The sequence below is a fragment of the Drosophila eugracilis genome, unplaced genomic scaffold, assembly GCF_018153835.1.
Source record: "Drosophila eugracilis isolate 14026-0451.02 unplaced genomic scaffold, ASM1815383v1 contig_445, whole genome shotgun sequence".
In the NCBI taxonomy this organism is placed as follows: domain Eukaryota; kingdom Metazoa; phylum Arthropoda; class Insecta; order Diptera; family Drosophilidae; genus Drosophila; species Drosophila eugracilis.
Window position 1 is genome coordinate 2,253,743 of NW_024573311.1, and position 23,269 is coordinate 2,277,011.

At 39.2% G+C, this 23,269-nt stretch overlaps 2 protein-coding genes across 2 annotated transcripts in view; one reads left to right on the plus strand and one right to left on the minus strand.

Moving 5' to 3' along the window:
* LOC108104084 (protein nubbin) overlaps nucleotides 1–23,269 on the minus strand; it is a 34,396-nt gene that overhangs the window by 7,954 nt on the left and 3,173 nt on the right. The window contains 1 exon segment of the mRNA XM_017209980.2: nucleotides 5,875–6,426. Coding sequence (XP_017065469.2) covers nucleotides 5,875–6,426 — 552 coding nt within the window.
* On the plus strand, nucleotides 8,734–9,494 carry LOC108104085 (THO complex subunit 4). The gene has a single exon (XM_041819027.1). It carries the CDS (start codon nucleotides 8,809–8,811, stop codon nucleotides 9,439–9,441), a length of 633 nt encoding a protein of 210 aa, XP_041674961.1. The 5' UTR covers nucleotides 8,734–8,808; the 3' UTR covers nucleotides 9,442–9,494.

Consider the following 23,269-nt stretch of genomic DNA (forward strand, 5'->3'; position numbering starts at 1 on the left):
CATTTAGTAAGTTCCTTTAGTAGTGGTTGTTGTAGTTCTCGCCTGGCACCGCCAGTCTTCAAACTTGAGACCCGTCTTTAAGTGGGTCGCTGGGAGTTAATATTTATGGCGGAGACACCTGTGCCGGTGTTTATTTTCAATAAGCAGATTGCACTTTTCCTTTGTTCTAGCTTGTGTTTGGGCATTGAGTCTTGGGTTTTTTTCTTTATATTTTCTTGTATTTGTAGAGCACCTGACTCAGCCATGGTAATTTTCACGAGGTCTGGCTTTGTAATACAGCGGTGAAAGGCACTAACGCTTTGGGGAAATCGAAATTGGGTGGCTTTTAGTTGGGTTTTTGTAGGGAGATTTTCTGGTGAGTTTTTATTGGAAATGTTCTTATTGGGGACATAAGTGATTTATCACCGGATTACGCTATCAATTTTCAAGTTTATCTAATTAAAAATCTTCTTAGTTTGAAATAAGTTTCTGTTTTTTGTGACAAAAGGATTTTAGTTATTATTTTTAACAGATTTTAATTCTTTTACTTTCAAACTTTATGAGAAAACGACATAACTGTAGGTTGACTATATTTAATAAATATTTTTAAAGAAGTGTTTATTTGAAAGAAAATTAAATTAAACGAACTTAAGAGGAACATAATTTGAAAGAAAGGTGAGAGAAGAAGGATAAATGATATCAAAAATCAGTTACAAAGGAAAAGGAAAGTTTTCCCGCATATTAGTACTACAATATCAAAAGATGAACTTTAAAAAAAGGTATTTACAAGAGACAAATCTTTATAAATGTTAAATTGATATCAAAGAATATAATAACATTTTATAAATGATATAATTATAAACAAGTTTCTGAAAGACATCATAAAAGGCCATAAACTTACATCGATTCTGCATTATGTGAACGGCTGCCTCGCGGGCGCTGGTCGGTGTGGATTTAAGCAAATCGCACTTCAAGGAGTTCTTATTATCCTCGGGACTTGCGGTGTGCCAACGTAGCTCCGACATAACCATTTTCACAACTCAATAGGGCCAAAATGTTTATATGCGATATGTTCAATGTTCTGAGCACTGTAAATTCACTATAAGCACTTTCCTTCTTAACTGATTGTTTCTTATTTGCTGTTTGCTGTTTATTAAGTTTGTTGTTTTAGATTTAAGTTGATTTTTTTTAGTTTTGGTAATGCGCCGCTTTCGTGTGGACGCGTTCGTGTCTCGTGTGAAACTGACAACAGAGAAGCGGTCGCAGCGGCAGGATAGCTCTCAGCGAACTAACGGATAATCGCTCTAGGCCTGAATGTTTGGGTTCTGTTCTTATGACGATGATGATGGTGCGATGATGATGTTGATGGTCTGCTGTGTCTGCTCTCTCTCTTTCTCGCTCTCTCTCAGTGCTCTCTCTCTCTCCTTATCTCTCTCTCCCTTACTCTCCTTTTGCCGGCGTTTCGGGTTTTTGAGTTTGAAAAATTTGTTGTGTTTGTTGCACCCCTAAAAAAGTCTTAAGGGTTGATTTTTCCTCTTTTTTACAACACAGACACTAACACATATACCAATGCAGAGGGGGGATAAAAAACCGACTGGGGAAATGGTGGCGTATACGTGATAAAAAACGCGATTTTAGCGCTACACACGTTTAACTGGTTCCACTTTTGCGCGTCGACTGCAGTTGAATTGGAACTTGGGGCAACAAGCAGAATCGCTGGCAGAAGAGCGAGAGAGCTATGAAGAGCTTTGGGGCGCGCTCGCTCTCTCCCTTTCTCCCTGTCGCCCGCGGTAGCATTAGAAATGCGTTCCACACACAAGAACACACACGCACACGCCACAATCCAATTGGACTGGAGAGGAGAAGTTCTTACGCTCGCTCGCTCTTCTTCTCCCTCTCGCTCTCGCTCCCACTCTCTCTCTCTCTCACTGGCGAAGCCGAGTGAATTGTAAACTAACACACACATTTTATGCGCTTTAAAATGTAGAGTGTGAGAGTGTGTGAGTGTGGGGGCTACCTCGTTTGTGGTTCGCTCGTGGGCTCCATTGTTGTACGTGTGTATAAAATGGGAATGGGTGTGTGTGTGTGTTTGTGCTTGTGTGCGAGATGCGTGCGCTTGTTTGAGGCGTGGCTTAAAATTTAAATTTGGCTTTCAAATGCCAATGGATTTTTTATACGGCCCCGCTCCTTTGGAGCTGTATGTGTGTATGCATATTATTTTATGATTGGCGAGTCAAAAATGCTGTCCATGTGTGAGTGTATGTTTGTGGGCTATGTAAAAATATTTTAAAGCTGCGTCGACGTCGACTGCAGCAGAATCAAACCACCCCCCACCCCTCTACCAAAAAATAAACACAAAAAAACCTCACTTTATATTTGCAGCATTGTCGTCCTCTGATTCTGCTCTTTGTTCTGGCTCCCGTTTCATCTCCTCTCTCCCTTTTCGCAATTTTATTTGCCATTCATGTATGCACACATGTGCGGAGGGCCCCTACTGCCAAGAAGTAAGGAGCAGAGAAACCCCCTTACACCCACTTACTTCCCCTCTGAAAGTTGGCATCTCCTTTTTCCAGCTTGCCACCCACTTGGCAGCATTCTCTTTACTTTGGGCTTTCTTTGCTTTCTGGCAGATTTTCTTTACCGTTTTCCGTTTTTTATTATTTTTATGATTTGTTTTGATTTTGGAGTTACTTTGAGAGGAAACGACATTTATTGGCGAGAAATATTTTAAGTATAAAATAAACATAGTTGGCTTGAGAAAATTAAACTTTAACTTTGTTTATTAAAATGTTAAATTTTTGAATGGATTGTTAAGTAATCCATTGGTTAAAGACTTTAATTTAATTAAAAAATTCCAGAAAGGGAAAATTTTACTATAAAGATTGAACAATTTCAGTGACATTTCCCACAATTTAAATAATTTCTTCATATATTATATTCCCAATAAATCTATAAAACCAAATAGCTCTCCAAGAACTCCTGTGACCTGAAAAATCATTCCCACAGGTCAACTTCCCTGAATTTCTTTTTTATGCATATTGAAAAACAAACGTTTTTTTTAATATTCCCAAGAACTGCGCAGACAAACAAATTATAATGAATAAGTCAAATTTTCAAGGCGACATAAACAAAATCTTGGCCATATAAAAAACTAGCCCAACTACCTGGTCAATACACATATATTTTTTTATGCCTACATCGCTTTGTTATGGAAAAAAAATCATAAAAAATTGTTACAAAGTCGTAAAAAGTCAAAAATTACAAACAGGTAAGATGAAAGTAAGGTAGAGGTGGCTGAGACTGTGACTGGGTCCTGACAAGCGTTAAACGCTTCTTCATCAATGATAGCAACCTAGGGTACGGTTTAGTTTTCCTTTCGGTACGAGAGATTTCGCGCTCCTAGCCATCTTTTTTACGACGCAAACTGGCTCGATTTCCACGTAAATCATAAAAAACATTCGATACGTTTCGGTATCTCAGGATACAGATACGGATACCGAGTCAGAAAGTCGGTCTGTTGGCCAGCATCCTGGGTCTTCATGTTAATTAGCCCAACAGCCGACCGACTACTGGTCATCCGCTCTCTCACGTTCGCGAAGGGCTGTTAAAAAAAGGATTTCTGGGATGTCCTACAGGGTATATGAGGGTGTATTAGGCGGAAAAAAGCAATGTAATTTTTGATGTATTCTCCTGTTTTTAATCTTAATTTATAACTTTTTACAGTATTTTATAATGTTTTGGTAGTTTTGTTGTCATTAAATTTAAAATTTAAGAAGAGTCATGTTTCTTTTGATAAAATATGATTGCTTTAAATCAGTTAGTCTCTTTAAAAATATAAATCCTAGGGTATCAAGATAGTCGCCAGGTTAAATCCCCCTTCGCTGCTCTTGACTTGCTGACCGTTTGACTTTTTTATTTGCGTGAACTCGAGTTGTATGTGGCCTACTGTGCGTGTCCATAAAAAATATCAAAACTATTTGTCGGCCCGCCCGCTATCTCCCTCTCTTTTCCGTCATAGCCCCACCCTTTTGCACGCTCACCTCACACTGCGAGGCGTCCTTGCGGAGCATCGTAAAAGAAAATTCGTTGCCGAGAATTACTTAAGTCAATGTAGGCAAAGATCTTAAAAAAAGGCAAAAAGTCCAGAAGAGTTGAGCCTGGCAAACAACATTTTTATTGGGGCAGCCGGAAAATATTAAAAAAAAAAAAGAAAAGAGAAAAGGAAAGGGGATTTTCCGTAACCATTTGGAGGGTACTTGGTAAATTGTTTGAGAAAATAATGAAAAGTGAAATGTCTAATGAAGTCGTAAAGTCTTTTGGGCCAACAAACATGTTGGCATGTGTTTGTATTTTAGTGAGATCTCCCTTTTTTGGGGCTTGTACTTGTGGGTTTTTCTTCTGATTTTTAGATTTTAGTGCATTGATTAATGGGAAAAGGAAACGGAATTTAGACTAAAAAGAAAGTTTATATATTTTTCTGGGACTAAGGGATTTTATGGCGCTAGTTTAAGGGCAGATTTTCAGTAAAGAAAAGTCATGTTCCAACGAAAGGTTTCTGAATACTTTCCTTGATTTCAAATGCATTTTCATAATCATTCCTAGGCACATTTTCAAAAGATTCTATTTATGCACCCTTTCAGTAACTATAAATTGCAGTGGGAAAACTCACCCTAAATTCAACGAGAGTGTGTGCGTTAATTAAATTTGTCCCTCATTCTAATCAGCAGCTTAGCATCTCCTAAAATCCGCACACAATTTTGCTTGAAATTATTGGAAATTTGAGCTCAACTAACTTGGGGATGGACCAGAGAGGGTAGATCTCAGCTGGATGGAAGGAGGGAAAAACGGAAAAGCTGCAGCCAAGGACAGTCCACAAATATTCATGATCCTTGGCACAGCATTCCCCTAAGGTTTTTTACATATCTCCGATGGCAACTTCGATTCAGAGTTTGTCTTTGTTTTGGGTAACATGAAGAAGCACCAAATCAACGATATGGAGGATGACATTCAATGATTCTTATTTATGTCCTTAAAGAACATCTCGGTCTGTTTTTCTTTTTTGGGTAGAAAAGAACAGAAATCAATTGCGTTGTCTGCCTACCTCGATAAGGAAATATTCCTTAAAAAACACACGATATAACGAGGAGCTAAACAATGGAATGGTAAAGAACATGCTACGGTATTTTGCTGGCATTTGACACCCCAGAAGTAAGGACACACATTTGGCAGGACCCTCAGGTAGCCCTTAGAGTACCATAGTATCCTGAGATATGCATATAGAACGAGGCGTTTACCTACCCCCAACGGCATCATTTTTTTCCGCTTTTTTATGCAATTTTTAGCATGAAAATTTCGGGTTTCTTTCTATTTGCTTAGGGGTAGTTAGGAAACTTTCTCTGCGTTTCTTTTTTTCGGGAGTTTTATAGCGAGTTTCCTTAATTGCGTTTCTTTCTATTTTTTCCTTACTATTCTGAGTGTACCTAGATCTCCGATTGTGGTTGTTAACGGTTTTTGATTTATTTTCCGCATACTCTCTTTTTTTTGGGACTTATTTTGCGGAAGTTTCCCACGAGTTTTAAGGTAAAAAACGGAAATCTTTTTGCAAGCCTTCAGCTGGGTTTTGGACAGAGGACAGTTTCCTAATGAAGTATTTGTTTAGGGTAATTGGAGGGCAGACATCAGGGATAGGAAAATGTTCCAAGATTGTAAATGAAAATGGGAGGCTAGCCTAGAGGACAGGAATTGTTGACTTTAGGAGACATTTTAGATGTTGATAAATTATGAATAAAAATGCCCAAATAAATCTTACATCTCCATATATAGCCCACCTTCAACCCATTACTGGAAAATCTTCTTAACTTTAATTTCCATCGCATCAGTTTTTCTTTTACTCACCACTTGGGTCCTGCAATTTCAGGCACTGCTCTAAATCTCGCACATCCTTGCTGGCATTGTTCAAGTGGCCATAGAGAGCAACTGCTGCTCCGGTCAGTTCCAGGGCCTTATCCTTTTCCTCTTCCCGCTCATCCTCCTCCTGCTCCTCCTGTTTCTCCACTTTCAGCTGCAGAGGCGACGAAGCATTGTTGTTGGCAATCTGAGCTGGATGCAGCCGTTTGACTCCTTTATCCTTTGGCTGCTCAACATATTCATCACACGATTGCAACTTCAATTCGAGCGTTAGCTTCTTGTCCCTTATCCTTGCATCCCCTTCTTCGTGTTCCTCCAAAAGAGGTGGGGATGGGGAGGGGGTGTGACTGGACACCAGTGTTGAGGAAGATGGGGAGGCGGCTGATAGGAAGGAGCTGCTGTGATTTGCGCTGACATCGCGCATATTTGTGTCAACAGCAGTCAAAGTTCCATCTTTGTTCTCTTCTTCAGGACTCGTTAGGACATCTTCATTCGCAGCCCCGTCATGCTGCTCGCTTGGCTCGAATTTAAAGTTGGCAACTGGAAAGAAGGACGATTGCAGTTGATTATGTTAGTGTTTTGGAATATGAAACTGCAAGGATTTTACATTGCTAAGCTAGTCTTTTAACCTTAAAAGTCTTTTCAAGATATGGTTGGTTAAATAAGGAAAGGGCTTGCAATGGTAACCTAACCTACTTAGAAAATATTTTGAAAATCTTTAATAATTCAAAATCCATTATTACTCAACCCCAGTCATGGTTCTTAAAAAAGTACACCATTTTGTAGGCTTATATATTCAAATCACAGCCCAAGAACCAATCACAAGCATAAATAGCTATCTCTAGAAAAGGGTTGACTGCCCGGCATTTACATAAGCCTATCGTTATGGAATCACAGCAACCCTTTTTTATAACCCACTCACCCCCTAAGCCATTTGAATAAGCTTCTCTTTCTCTCTGGTGGGCCATAAAAAAGGGGTTGATTTACATAAAAAACAAGCGGGCAGAGTCATGCCTTCATTTTAATATTTCCTGCCCCTAGGGGTTGGTTGATGGCCCACTACGCATACTCCTGGAAATATGCTGATAACGTCATATTTTCCTCGCTTTTTCGAGTGGAGAGTGTAGAAATGTTGGAAGGGGGTCGAGCCAGAGGGGGCGACTCTTAAAAAAGCAACCAACCGGGCACATTTCATTGGCTGAAGAGTCAGAACTCCGCATGTGGCCCAAAAAAATAAAGAAAAACATAAAGAACGAACGGGGAAAAATGAAAAATATTTTCATGGCAAGGCGTTGAAATGTCTCTGGGTAACTGATGCTTGAAATAACGGCAGGATATCACCATCATATGTTCATTGAGTCCTGTTCCTGTTGCTTGGGTAATTTCTCTGTTCAGGAATGCCACTAAAAATGACTCACATGGATGGTTCTAAAGTGTGAAAGTTCTTGAATGAAAGGCGAAAATAGGGGAAAAGACTAAATGCTTAAGGAAGGTTAAATCAGGAAAACTTAAGGCATGTGATTTGGGTAGATATTGAAAGTACTAAGAATTCCATATTATTATACATTGTAATGATTAAGATTCGAATCTCTTAATGCACAAATTTGTAATCTCCTTAAACTAGATATACCACAAAGATAAGTCTTAAAAAACCCACAACATCACCATTGTCCATTCCACTTTCCTTTCCCGTTTCCAAGAACTCTCGTCATCTAGTTTTTTATCGAAAAGTATTTAGGATCTGCGATATTTCAGGATTTTAGGACTTCAATTTCTCGCTTCAGCAAACAAATCTCAGCCTGTTGCGCAACCTGAATATCTTAAAAGGAAAATGGATAACTTCTGAGGCCAAGCCGACAGGGATATAATAAGGATAACTGCAACTACAAACGAATTGCAGTATTAAACGAATGACCACAAAGGAGTCTAGAAATTATTAGATTTTTTACCGTTTGACAGCACATTTCAATTGCACAATTACGAGGAAGTGGCAGCACCGAGAAAAGGATCCTCCTACGGTCATAAATTCCCGTCAGCCATGACATTTAATTGAGGAGCTATCGTAGCAGAGAGAGACCTGAACGAGATCGATGTCCTTCCATCTCTCTTACTCACCCCACCTGATCTTGCCAGGTGTAGGAATCAAAGGAGGTGTTGCTGGGGTCCATCCAGAAGGATTCCATGTACCGCAATACAGGAGCATCGGTCGTGGGAACTGCACATTGCGCAAAGGACAATGGATCGAGCGAGCTCACCTAACCAAGTGCAATTTGGCTTTTGTCCCATTGCAACTGCAACTGCAACGGCAACATACACACCCGCTGCGTATTTCGGCACACAAAGTGTAACTGTAACACACTGGCTCAGGGAAAACCCGGTTCTAGACAATAGCGAATCTGTAGAATCGGGAAATGATGATCACTCAGCCTTTGTGATCACTTGGCTACGCACCAAAAAAAACTAAGCGAAACAAAACGCCGGCACAATGGGCCAAAGTGATTATTGTTGCGACTTTTGCTCTTTTGTTTATGCGAAACGTGAATTTATTGCCTCTTCTTTTGCGACTTTTTATATAGTATCTTAGGGTATTATAATATGGGTGGAATTTAAGAAACAGAACAGTGGGAAATATTCCTATAACTTATCATTAGATGAACTTAAGCAATATTTGTGCATATTTGTAGTTTCTTGCTTAAGTTATCGATTATCTTGTACGCTTTTTCTAATTATCGGACAATCTAGTAGGCTATTATAAAGCAGCTGTCAGTTTAAGCAGACCTAATCAAAGTGTGCCACTGTCTAGTCTGTCATACTTCGACTTCGAAAAGAAACTTTTAATCGAAAACTGCAATTAAAAGCTGTAACTATCTCTACTATTTTTACCTTAAAAAATCAATACAAATCTTAGCGAAAAACAGCACTATGAAGACTAATAAACTTGAAATGAGCCTTGACGAAATCATCCGGGCGGATAGCCTTCAAAAAAAACGTTCAGAGTCCCAAAAGGAAGCCAATGGATCTACCAAGAGCTCAGTTAAAGGAACCCGATCCAAAGATGCTCTCAGGATCCGCAAGGGAACTGGAGGCATACAAAAGCGCCCAACCATACGCTATTATGACACCAAGAAATATATGGGACCAACTCGCCTGTTAGTCACCAATTTGGACTACGGGGTGACCGACGCGGACCTGGAGGAACTTTTCAATGAAAATGGCCTGATGGAGAAAGGAAGTGTGCACTACGATAGCTTGGGCAACTCAATGGGCACTGCAGAGTTGATATTCAGACATAGGGGAGATGCCTTGAGAATTATAAAAATGTTTCATGGAGTCCGTTTGGATGGCCGACGACTGAAGATACATCTGGTTAAGATCACGCCCGACTTCAAAAATGGTCTCTTTAAGAGTGGTTCACGCCGCAGCAGTTCCTTCAACAATCCTTCTTTAAGGAGTGATTCTTCCTTCGGGCCACGACATTCCAATCGTGATGGTGGCCAAGATGATGAGGGGACTTGGGACTTCTACGAAGGGGACAACTTTTGGCAACCGTACTAGAACTAAAACTTAGAACTAAAAAGGTACAACGAACACTACACAAGGATTCACTGATGAAAATGAGTTTCATTTATCGCTTTAAATTTTCAAAAATTACAAAATAATTATAATTTACACTACTTTGTTAAGTTGTCACATCGAGCCACTGACTGCATAGAAACAAAATAAACGTTCAATTATTTGAATCTTTTCTTTATGTTCACCATTTATTGTCATACGATTTTCATTTATATTTTCTTCTCATTTTCCTCTTTTCGAATCCCGCCCAATGCATGTATTTGAGCCATGCATAAACTACACTGCCAGCAAATCTGCGGAGCTTGGCGCTCATTTAAATAACGGCGCGCTCTGTTTAATGCGCTTTTGGCACGCAACGCGTTGGTTTTATTTTCTTTTTGCTTTTTGCTTTTTGCTTTTGCATACACTGAGCACAAATAGCGCTTAGTGCGTTCGACCCACTCTTCTTCCTTTTTGACGCCCCCGCTCTTTTTAACACGCCTTTCTACACTTCGCTGCTTGTTTGCATAAATTTCGTGCCAGGCACTTGCGCGCCCCCTTTCGCTCCGTCTCTTTCCCTTCCATACTTTGCATGTGCAACCGCTCGAGACGCGCGCTTCAATGCCCCTCTTTGTCCCCCCACTCGCTCTTCTGCGTTTTTGCGTTTTGTAATTGCAGTTATTTGGCCCAAGACTCGCATTATAAAAGCAAACAACAGCGGGCTGCAAAAATTAGTCTTAAATTGCGTAAATTCATATTAAATACATATATTTAGTTTTTATTTTTATTTCTATTGCATTTAAATTTTTTCGCCAAAGCAAAATGAAGTGAAAATGTGTGGCAAGACCATAATTATGGTGGTTTTTTTCAATTGCTGTCTGTGGAAATTATAGGCTAAGGTTGATATGTTTGAAACTAAGAAATAAATAATTCATTAGTGTTTGATTGAAAAATAATTGCAAAAATTATTATAATCGGAAAACTGTAGGAAAAAGTGTAAGTAAAAGAAAATTTACGATTTTTCTTTGCTTTTCAACTTTTGTGAGTTTTAATATTTCTGCAACATTTCCAAACAAAATATAAATCAAAATTTACAACCATTCCCACGCTACCTCAAAAACCCGCAATATTTTCTTCTTTTTTTAATGTGTTTTCCTCCATTTTTCCTCAATTTTTTCCAATTCAAAATCAATGTTTCTCAAGAAAACACTCAACCTAATGCTGGTGGCCATAAAATCCTTTTTTTGATTTCAAAAAAATACGTTACAAAATTGCCAAAAAACGGCAGAAATATTTTCAAGAGGTTAAATGTCACTTAAGCCGATTCGATTTTCATTTTTTTTCGCACCCTGAGATTTTTTCAGGCAATTACTTGCCGTTTTTTGCAGATTTTCTACCAAAAATTTTGAGCGCGCAAAGTAGATTTCTGATTTTTTCTCGATGGCAGCTGCTCATGATGCCATAAAGGGGTGGAAAAGGGGCGACCATTAAATGTGGGCATGGCTCTAAAATAAAAAACAAAATCTAAAAAACTATATGTACATGAATTTTCAACCCTATTTTGCATGAACATGAATGATAAGCAAAAAACAAAGTTTCCAAACTCCCGAGGGCCAATAAAAAATTGTTTCAAATCAAATAAAAAGTGGATGGGGGTATGGGATGACTATATACAGGAAGAGATATCATTGTGATCATTATAGAAACCCAAAAAAATAAGAGAATCGAAAGCAGCGCGTGCGGGAAAAAGGATGCGCCTTTCGCTCGAGTCCTTAAACCAAGCGTGCTGCGCATGCGCGCCTTGTTTGTTATTGTCCCTCGTGTTGTGTAACCCAATCCCCTGTAAGGGTTAGGATCCTGCTTTAAAATTGTTTCGAGTCTTTCACATATACTCCTTTTTTGAAAACAGAGAATGTTTTGTCGTCATAGCTAAATGTGGCGGAACTTGCAGCTTCCAGTGGCAGGGCATCGCATTTATCATCATTAAAGGCGGCCCTTCGGCACGGCACGGCACACGCATATCGACATCGATCGAATATCCTGCCCCCTATTCGAGATCCTTTCACTTTTGTGCCAAAGGATTGTGGCCACTGCGGGTCGCAGCTGCTCTCCCTCTATTTGTTTGGAAATTAAATTTGACATGCAAACATTTTCACATTTTTCCCCTCTTTTTTGGAGGTGTCCCCTGTTCTGGCGAAAGGATTTTCGATTTCATTGGTTCTCAATTCAAATTTGAGCTGTCGCCGCCGCTGACTTCCATGTAATATGATACATGAGTGAAAGTAATTTGCGACAAATTTCCACATTTTCCATTTCCATTTGGCAGACGGCAAACTACGCACAAAAGTGAAAGCCATGCAAATGCCTTAACAGATGTTTTTCCGTTTTTTTTTTTTATTTCAACTTGGAAAATTGGTTTTTCGTCTGGCTATGTGGCAAGCGCAGACGAAAAATTTGTTAACTGAAAATGTTAACAAGCAAAATTAATGAGCCCTGCAGCATGAGCAAGAAAATATTATTTACTTTTCCATTTTCCAGCAATTCTTCTTTTTCAGAGCAAAAAGTTATTAATTTAGATGCTTGGCTGAGATATGTGTTAAGTGAATAATTATGGGTTTGCCCATAGGAGGTGTGGTTGGGATTGAGCGAATGGAAATTTTCAATTAAAAGTTTAGCTTTCGGAGCATGAATTTGGTAAGCCAATAAACCTACAAATCATATTACTAAAACTATAAATTTTATGGTTTTTTTTATTATTTACTAGACTTGTTTCTTGTTATTTTTTTAAATTATTCATAGGATAAGCCCAGTACCTGAAATTTTAACTATTTTTTGATATGCCCATTCATTTATATCATATCAACCTGTCTCCATGAAATGGCACTTTCCTTCTTAAGGATAAATCCCTCTAACAATAACCCTGATAGATGTTCCATTTAGGAACCCGCACAAACACTTTCCCATGCAAATTTACTTTAAGGTGATTTTGCATAAGATTGAGCTGGAAAACAACCCTAAGAACCATCCTGGGAAACAGTCCTAAGATGAGGCAATCTCACCTGCAAATCCATGGAAAATTGCATGGCAAAAACCAGGTAGTCAGCTGGCGGCAAGGACAACTTTCACTGGATTGCCTTCCACTTGAAAGGAGATTGCACTGTAAGGAGTACGAAGACCGAAAGGATCCGAAACTCATTTCGCATTATCCTATTGATGGGCACTCATTATTATTTATTATTTCTCTCTCTTTTTTTTTTTTGAATATGCAGCAAGGTGTCTTGCAGGGACGTGGGAATGTAAACAAGTCGCCTATCTTGGGGGAGTTTTCTTCTTATTTTGTGTTTTTATTTTCCTTTTTTTTGCAAAGGATTTTCCTCAATAGTCTGCTCCCGGCACTTGCTGGGCCTTCCATAAATTAAACGAAATTTAATTGTATTTGGAACAAAAATGAAAGACCCAGGAAGGGAATTGCCATCCACCCTTCCTCCAAGTTGATTCCCATCTCTTTTAGTTTTTATTTTTTCTAGCCAAACGGATATTGGGCCAATGATTTGATTCGATTGTCTGGGGCAGTCGGTCAATAATGCTGCAACTGGGAAATGGGGAATGAACACGGAAGTGCACCAGTACATAAATCAAATGAAGGCCAATTGTCGTGGATAAAAGGGAAATGCAGGTGTTCTGTCAGTTAAAGATATTACTGAAATATTGGGTTAGAAATCTGCAAATTGATCGTCAAAGGATGTCAAAATAAAACAAGGAAACTTCTTCTTTTGATGATTAGCCTCTTGCTTCTTTCTGTTCTCTTAAATGATATCAACCTTAAAGTTGAAGTTCATCTTAAACTATCTCAAAAGTCATTAATCTAACATCTTAGAGCATTCAACTGCCTGAAGCTCAGCTGGCTGTCTTTGTACTCGTAATATGCTCAAACATTTTGCCCCACATTAGTCATGGTAATTGCCAGCAATAATTGCAATAACAATTAGTACAATTATTGCAATTTACTTGGCTCGTATATGAGTTTCTGTAATTTACAATTTGCAAAAACCAAACTCATTATTTTTTTTTTTTTGCACACTTTTCAAAATCGAAATAAACGCAGCAAACTATTTGAATTTCATTATAATACCGCCTCGCCCCCCTCTCTCTCTCTCTATTTCTAAACAATCTAAATAAATTTCAAATATTTCCATTTCGCTTTGTTAGTTACCTGAGTTTTTCGCACTTTTTTCCTCCGCACAACACGCAATATTTTCTCCCCTCTGCCAGTGCCACGCAAATTTCCATATCTTTATGCAAAAAGAAAAAATAACGAAAGAAACTCGTTGCACTTCATAAATTTTTTAACTGGCTGTGGCAGCAGAACCCCCTAATTAGCTTTACAGTTTTACTGGGGATGCGTGCCACACAGTCAAGCCGACTTAAAAAATAAAAAAAAAATAAATAAAACAAAGAGAGAAAAAAACCAATGCGAAAAATCATTGAGAAATGCTTTCAACTTTGCCGCTGCTGAAATGTGGCAGCCAAAGATCAAAGTCAAGGATCAGAAATCTCGGCTCTGTTCTTGTCTTGTTATGATGATTTCTTCGGCTGTCGTCTTCTTCTTCTCATCCTCTCAGTTAGCCAATCCATCCAGCCAGCCAATCCATCCATCCAATCCATTCATAATAATGCGAAAATCGGCCACAAAAGTTAAGAAAATCAAAAGCGGCAGCGAAAAAGACTCAAGAGAGGGGAGTAAAGGAAACAAAAAAAATTTTGCTCAGCTTGAAACAAAAGCCGCTAAACAAGTCCGTTTCGAGGCTCCATGCCCCATGCCCCATGCCCCTTCGTGCACCACTTGCTGATCTTCTGACAGCGTTAAACGAGCTACAAAAAAAAAAAAAAAACAATCCCCTCGTAGTTGACATTCATCTTGGAGTCAGTCAAACAGTACGAGAATTCCCCAAGAAGTCCCAGGCTGTCTCTAAGCTCGGCTTAAAAACAAATTGACATTGAAATTGTTAAAAAAAAATAGTTAAGAAATGTCAGAGAGTTGGGGATCATGGTTGTAGAATCCTTATGGCTATAGATCTAATTAGTATTAAATAAATATAAATCAGGCAAAGGAAGATTATCTTATAACATTTTTAACATACTTTTTAGAAGGTTTTAAAATTCAATTTTTAGGGCAGTCACATAAGTCATAATGCGATCAAGAATGCTAATATTACCGAAATAACATTGATAGAAAAGTACTTTTTCGTATATTTGAAAGCTTTAATTAAGGTTGTATTAGATCATTAAAACAGCTATTTAAGCCCCCTTTTAATAACCACCCAGAAGCTTTTGCTCGTTCCTAGCCAAGATTAGCAATTAATCCCCATTTAGACTACAGTTATCCCAGATGATGTAAGGCTAAAAATTAAAAAAAAACTACCTTTAAATGGTAGCAACAATCAAAACACGAAATGTACGCAAATAAGCCAAAGTTGTAATTTTTCAATTGAACGAACAGCAATTGCATTTTCGTTGTAAAAAAAAAGCACGCATATTCGCAGTCAGGGTTAAGTTACCAACAAAGTTGGACTGGGAGGGGAGTGAGGAAGGGTAATTAGCATGCATTGCGATTAACATATAATTAATTGTAGGTAGAATACAAAAAAAAAACAACAAAAAACAACGGCAACAAATTATATTTCCCTGCAAATTGCTACAAAAACAACGAGAGCTTGCAGCCAGAACTACAACAAATAATTATCAGCGACGGCATCTGAGCGGCGATCGCATGCAAAATACATTCCCTGGGTGCAAAATATCGCGGAGAACACGAAAAGAGCGCCAGAGGTTAGTGGGGATTATCCGGAGATTAAATACCCTTTAGTGGGTAAGGAAAATTTAAAGTAATTTTCCAGTTTGAATTATTTTTTAGCCTAACTTTGCAGTTATTAAAAGTTATTAAGAAGGGACAAAATATTAATAAATGTTCTAAAAATCAATATAAAGCTAACATATACAGGCAAATTATATAGAGACTGTTACAGTTTTCATTTTGTTGATATTTTTATATAAAATATTCTGAATAAAAGCTAATTTTCATACCTCCAGCATAAAAATACAATCACATTTCAAGCAAATATAAGGTTACGACAAAATATAGCTTCAAACTCCCTGCCATAGCGTTAGATACCCGCCCATAAAGACAGAGTATTTTAGATAGCAACAGGTGCAATGCATTGCGCACTAATTAGTTGCACAACAGACCGAAAAAACAACAAAAGATACGCAAATATTTGTTGCAGTTTCTGCTGCCTTTATAACTGAGCTGACTCGAACTAAACTAAAACTGAGCTTTGTAATTGAGAGCTGGAGTTGGTTGAGGCAGCGATGTCGATGCAGCATTTGTCTGCAGGCGCATAACCGTTTGTCTCGGCAAAAGTTCAATTAACGCATATTCATAGAGGAATACTATAAGATAAACCAGTAGAGAGGGGATGGAGAAGTGAGGGAGACAAACCACTTAACTGCTCAAACAGGCCAGAACGTCTGCGAATCGAAAGACTGAGGCAACGAACCTCGCTGGCATCTTATGTAGATCTAGGGCCAACCGGGGGATATAAGGAGCTGAGGGGTTGATCATAGCTGGGGCAAGCAATTGCTTTCCAGCACTGTGGCATATGCAAATTTCCCTATAAATCAGCTTAAATCTATCGATTCAATGCCATATTTCTCTCTCTCCAGCTGTGATCGAGAAATGAAGTTCTCAATAGCAATCGGGCCCAAAAGCGTTCAATTAGCTGACCCCGGGGGGTGTAGCCAGTCACCAGTTAAGGTTGGCCAGAATGCACTGGGAATAACTTGGGCTAACTTTTAGTATTTTACATAAAAGAAGTATTATTATGTCTATTTTTGAATGATTTTAGAGGCAACTTTTTAAATTACTAACAAAATAAATAAATCTCTTAAAAATACACATTTACTTTTTTTTTTTTTTTTATTTTTGTGTGTATTTTTTCCCCATTTTTTTTGTCATTCTATACCAGCTTGCAGCTTGCATTTATATTGTTTTTTTATTGCATCTTAAGGGTTTCACCCCTTTGCCCCTCTTCGACTAGGGGCCGCACTTTAGCTGGGGTAATTAGCAAATGTTTAATTATAGTTCACAATTCGCTAGTTGCTCCTTCTTTTTAGCCCCGGCTCTGGGTTCTTTTGGCTTAACTAATTGCTCTTGGTGACTTGACTTGACTTGCCGAGCAACTGAGTGAGTTGTAGTTGCCGCTGCCAAGGAACTGACACAATTGCCTGTCAATTGTAATTAGTTTTGCTTTTTGAGCACTGCATGAAGTTGGTTTTAGAAGAGGTGAAGTCTGAAGTCAAGTGCAGTTATCCAGAAGTTGGTCTTTGGGTTGAACATTTTCCGTTGAAAATATTGTCATAAGTTAAGATTTTTGAAAACTGATAAAGTAATTCCTGGCACAGGAAATATAAAACATTGCAAAAAAGCCATCTAGCGTTGAGTAGATATACCAAGGGTTCGGATCCTATTGGAGGTTATTTCCATACAGATTTATTTTAATTCTAATAAGAGTTCTTAAGGGTGGCAAACCAATCTTATTGCAAAAAGTTTTTGAAATTCCAAAAATAAAATAAAGTCTCACAAAGATCAATAACCGTCAATAAACCAACTTGACCCAGACATATCATTTAAAAATATAAAAAAATCTTCCAAAACCCAGCACAACCGATTTATTGAATATAATTTCATTGTATTATTTACCGTTTCCCAGAAAGTTTCCATTAACCGCCAGCCAAAACATCTGATTCTTCTATTCAAGACTATTTTTAACTTGTTTGACTTCTTTACGGAGCTTGTCTGCCGCTTGTCTACGGTTGCAATTGAGGTGCAAAAAAAAAAGAGCGAAACAGTTAATAACTTTTTATAGCCACAACAAAAGCGAGTGCCGTGAATTGGACAAGTTTTGCCGGCGACCAAGGCCACAAATGATTCACTAGCAAAAATAGCAAAAAAAAAGACAGCAAAATCCACAATGAAGCGATCTCGTGACAGACACTTGCAGCGACATCTAGCGGCGGCTGGCAAAGCGTAAAATAACAATTACTGTACTTTATGAAGTTGTTTTTATTTTATTTGTCATTGTAAATGTTTATGATGGCAGTTCAGAGATCGCACAAGGAGCTCAGGGAGCTAATTAGTTAGATTGGACAGACGGCGAGGCAATATGTGTATATATATGTATATATATGATATAGAAAATATCGAAAAGGGAAGGAATCCAAGGGTTTACCAAAACTAATTTCAGATATGCATCGAACGATGTTGCTGCCACGGCTGCTGCAGCACGCCCTCCATTGTGGCCAAGAGGTCGCTTCTGTTGGACGATCCCGACCGAAAGAGCAGAGTGGCCTGAACCTAACCAAGCTTCGGCTTCGGCTTGAATTAAAACCAATCACAGCAACATGCAAAAAGAATCTGCAGCAACATGTTGCCCGTGTGCATGTACATACAGCTGGGGTCAACGCAATAGCACTGAGAGTATTAAATTAATATTTTAACTTTTTTGAAACATATGACATGACTTAATAGGTATGTTAAAAAGATATAAGAAATAAAAAAAATATTTCTATACCAGTTATGTATGTTATTTTTATTGCCTATTCACTCCTATTATATTGACTACACCTGTTTTATATATAGAGAGAGGATCTCTTTTGGCTCAGCGTAAAAGTTATATACAAAAGTAATATTCGTCATAATCATAATGATAGGCTTTCAGAGCTGCAGCAGCAGCAGCCGCCATGGCAGTTGATTATGATGATGACTCGCGTCCTTCTTTCGCAGCCACAGCAGCAACAACTCACAAAGTAGCCGCATAAAGCAGGCGGGTGATGTGGGGAAACCAAGTGGTGTGGGGAAAGAGATGGAGGAGGAGGCACTACGGCAATTCCAAGTCGTCAGTCTTACGTACGACGTCCGCACGATCCATGCAAATTAAATGAAACGTACGAAAGGCGCAAGCAGCAAAAAAGTTCCCATGACTTTGGCAATGGATGATCGGTTCAGGTTCGCATCGAGGGGATTGGGTAGGGGAGTGCAAGGGGTGGCTCCACAAGGGGGATAGTGACTGTGGCAACTTGCAGATCGGGATGCAGTCGGGCACAGGTCCAACCTGTGGTCTCGTTGTGCACTCTACGCTCTTTTAGCTGCGCCTCATTTTAGCCATTCAATTCACTTGTCTTGTTGCTGGGCAGCATAAAAATAAAGTTTTCTCTTTAAAAATTATATATTTTTGAAATTTTGATTTAAGTAACAGGAAATATATCATTTATATGATATTGATTTTTAAATATAATATGAAAGATTTTAGGAGTATCTTTATAGTTTTTTTTCACTAATTTGAATGTAAAATTTGTTTTTCCAATTATTTTTTTAGTCTTACTTCTTAACTGTTTTAAGGAACAACAAATCTGCAAAAACCTAATCAGCAGACGATTATTTGGAAATGAAAAAATTTACACTTTTTCAAATATGGATTTCTTGGTCATTTATACGAAATTGATTCATTCTTTAGTTTTTCTCAGAAATTTTAAAGAGCTGGCGATAATTTTGTCAAGCTTTTTTTGATGATGATAAGGTTTTTGGAATTGATGAATATTTGTTCTTCCCCATTGATAATTCTTGCTCAGCTCAGGAACAGCTGCTCTGGCGCTCCCTTTTAAATACAAAGTGTGGTCAAAACACTTTAAGCCAAGAAAAAAACGAAAACACCGGCGAGGACGACTGAGTTGAACGTCAACTTGAAAATGTGTTGAAAAGTAATAAAAATGTTGGCACAATTTTATAACCGCAAGACCATCAGATGAGCACAACTTTTGGACCAGAGAAACGCGCTGGCGTTAAACTGAGACCCATAAATGTCGGCGTCATGGGGAGAGTGAATAGTTCTGGTGTGGCGCGAAGACTGGATACTAAATCCTCCACTTCGGCGCCTCCAAAAGACTCCTTAAAGACTAAAAGGCCTGTGAAGGTCAAGTCTTCAAGTAAGGGAGCTAGTGAGTGAGAGGGAATTTGAAAAGAGTTTGCCGACAGGGGAGTGTTTGGCTCCCTGAATGAGATTTCCTGAATTATGAATTCAAAATTAATACCGGGAACTGTCTAAGCAATCGCTACCGAAGACCCAGCTCCTTGTGGCGACCATTAATCTTTCCCGTGGCTGGCAAATTGTTTTGTATTTCGTTTTGCAAACTCAGGTAGGTCCTTTTCTGATACTTTGGTTCTGGCCTTGTTCGAAACTCAATTTGCAGCTAACTGTAAAAGGGGTTGCCGTCGTCTAACGCCTCCCGGCCGAAAGGAACTTTGGTTAATTGTGTTCCCAGGAAACTCTCTGTTCTGGCCAACAAAGCTAATTTGCCTACGAAATGTTGTCGGCGATCTTTTCAGGGCAAAGTCAATTAATTTTCGGAACAAGGGAAGAACAGTGGTTCCGGGGCTCTTAAAAAGGAATCATTTTTTTCCCAAGGGGTTCCTTTGATTATCTTTGAATAACCAGAGTTCAAAATATCCTATCAAAATGAGAACCACAATTTTAGGCATTTTTCATCATAAAACCCGGATCTTTTTTTTATAATCCGCAAAAAAATGTTGTAAGGCAAATGTAAATGGCCTCAATTATGATGCCCCCAACCACTGTGATCCCGGCAACAATTTGACCCAAAACTCTCTCACCCTTTCTTTCTCTCCCAGCCAAAGCACAGGGATAATTTGAGCACATTTTCAGAGAAGAACATATCCGTTGACCCGCGGTATCCGCGACTCCCTTTAATGGGTCTGCAATTTTCATATGACAAGCCACGGCGAGATTCTCCGAGCAATTTGAATCCGCAAATCCTCGGCGACCCGAAGACTTTAAATTATGATTAAGTATGATCATCTGGTACTCTCTCACATGGTCTCTCCCATGGCTTATATGCTGAGCAATAATAAAAAGCGGAAATGCTAATGATAGGGTTTCGCAGTTCGAACATTGACTGAGCAGGGGAGTTTCCCCCAATCTTCCCTCTGAACATATCCTTTCTTGCCAAAAATAATATAAAAACTCACGTTCTACACTCGAAAATGAAACAAATTTATAGTTTCTACTCCTTTGTCTCTGCGCCTGCTGCTCTTTGAAATTATTATTTATGCATATAATTTGACCAGCTGCCTTTTTTTCGGGGTTTTCTGCGGAAAGAGACGTCGAAGTCGATTTTTATGAGAAGAAGCCCAGCCTTGCCTTTTTGCTGATGCCAAAAACGTAGGCAAATTTCCACACAGCCACAAAAGCGAAGAAATAAAATATCACGTCTCAACTTTATTATGGCTAATTGGAGGTGAAGTCTGCGGCGGTGCAAATTAAATCGCTGGCTTTCGAGGCCCACGAGGCGTATGAGTTACGATGCGCTCGATTCGTTGGAAATTCAGCGGCTTGTGTTCTAAAGAAGGCGCCAGGATGCAGACTTCCCCGTTCTGCATTGCTCAATTCAAACAGAACGTAGCACAAATTTACCATTTTTTATGGTAAACATATTGTTCCCTCTTCGGTTTTAGTTCGGTTTGGTTTGGTTCCTTCGGCGACTGCCCATTGGCCGGCAATCAAACTAAGTTAACTGCCTCGAACGTGCCTGATCGCGGGGCTTTCATTTCGAACAGAATCGAATGCAATTCCTTATGCAATTTTATTAAAATTTTTAAATGCCATGCAAACAGGGTGAGTTCGTGCTTGGGGCGAAGAGCTTTTCCAGGGGATGGTTTTTGTGTGGGACACGTTTTAGGGCAGACATTAGAAAGTTCGTTAATAGATAATAAAAGGATCTTTAAAATCTGTGTTACACCTTAAAATATATGTCTAGCATCTTAGTAAGCTTAGTATCATCTCTTCTAAGACCAAAAATTGAAAACCTTGTTTAAGCTAAACTCAACCAACAATTACCATAATTGAACATTTTATTACCCACCCATTGACATGACAAGACTCCTGCCCAAAAACGATCGGCTCCCACACACATAAATTTCAGTGCAAAAAATTATTATCTGCGCCCATCGAAACATATTTGTTTAAGTTCAGCCCAAAAAGACGCAACTCAAAAAAAAGATGAAAACAAAAAAACAAAAAACCAAAATCGATGTTAAGCCAAAGACAAAAGAGGCTTTCCCACAAAACAAATTCCCAGGGCCCTATGCCTAAGCATGCATAATTTTAATTTATTTGTAGCAGCAACATCAGCAGCAGCAGCAGCAACAACAGCCAAAAAGCAAAACAGCACAGACAACTGGCCAACTTATAAAAGTAAAAAGCCAAAAGCCTGAGCAGTCCAAAATGAAGCAAAAGCCAGGCAAAACGCTGAAGCTGGGGCCAAGGAATATTTATGGAAATACCTTCGGGGCGGAGCTCCCGAATTGCGAAAACGTTGATCAAATTTTGCCAGATAAGCGACGACGACGACTACGACGAAGACGAGCGTGGATGATGATGGTGATGGTTATGGTTGTGGTCCACAACCCGGAGCTTGGCGATGTGAGCGTGACTGAAGCATATTGCAATTGGACCAAGTTTAAGCAGGTGCAGAAGTCAATTTAATGAAATCAAGGAAATGGTGATGGGTTGATGGAAATCTGAATGGCTGCCTAATAGCTCAAATTGTTTTTTACACATTTTTAATGGCTTATTGATTCGCATATAATTTTCTGTTTAATTAACAGTTCAGTATTTAAGATTGCTGATATTTTATAAAAAAGAAAGGGCAAAGAAAGTTCAATCTATCAAACTTTCTTTACTATAGAAATAGAAATTCGCAGCCACACTGCTGTTTTACTAACACTTGGGCATACTGGAATAAATATGAATACATTCATGGTCACACTAAAATTCATTTTAATCCTTGCCTTACGATGTTCGTCAAGATTCAGCTTTCTAAGCCGAAGATTTCCTCCTTATCCATGACTCACGCACCCATCTCGAACCCATCAAGCTCATATGCATGTCGAGGTCTTCGAGTCATCAGCCAAAAGGAGTAGGAGTTCGCGGGGGCAACGGGGCGCATGAAGAAAGAGGTGGGGCCGGAGGAGGCTGCGGCTGCGACTGCGGCTGCGGCTGCCTTACAACGTCATCAGTTTTCGAAGGCGTTGCCAAAGAGCAACCGCCGCGGCGACTGTGGGAACTGATATTGCATGCTGCACACATACAACTCACCGCGAGAGCGGTACGTAGTAAACTCCCCTCTGAACCGATATCGTGCCTCTGAAATCTGCATTTGGCCAGGCTCAAACCGAACGTGGTCCCAACTCGTTTGCATTTCTTATTTGCAGCAGCAGCAACAGCGGCAGCGGTCTCAGCCCTCGTCAGATTGGCTGGCGTAATCTGTTTTAACTTGGCTCCGACTTATAACTCGAACTTGGTTCTGGATGGATGTGGTTGGGCCTGACTGCTCCCCGCGCTTTTGACGGTAGTCGTGCTTTGGTTATAAAAATTGAAGCCGCCATTAAATTCTGACAGTTGTCAGCTCTCTCGCGGTTTAGGTTTCTGTTTCAGTCTGGCAGTCAACCTAAGTTAAGTTAAGTAGTTAAAGGAGCACCGGATCGGTGCTGAGCTGGGCCTAATGGCTGCTGTAGTTGGCCAAATGGCTGATGATCGCCTTGGCCAAGGGATTTGGTTATATGGCAATGTTGGAGCCAGAATGTTTCTCCCAGCAATTTGCAAACTTCAAATGCCTAACTGGGCATTTAGATGGTAATAGTTTTGCAGCCTAATGGCCTAATGGGGATAACGAATTGAACTTTAATGCCCAGACCAGG

What these genes read in the sequence shown, in the direction of transcription:
- LOC108104085 (XM_041819027.1), top strand. Translation starts at nt 8,809, where the DNA reads ATGAAGACTAATAAACTTGAAATGAGCCTTGACGAAATCATCCGGGCG.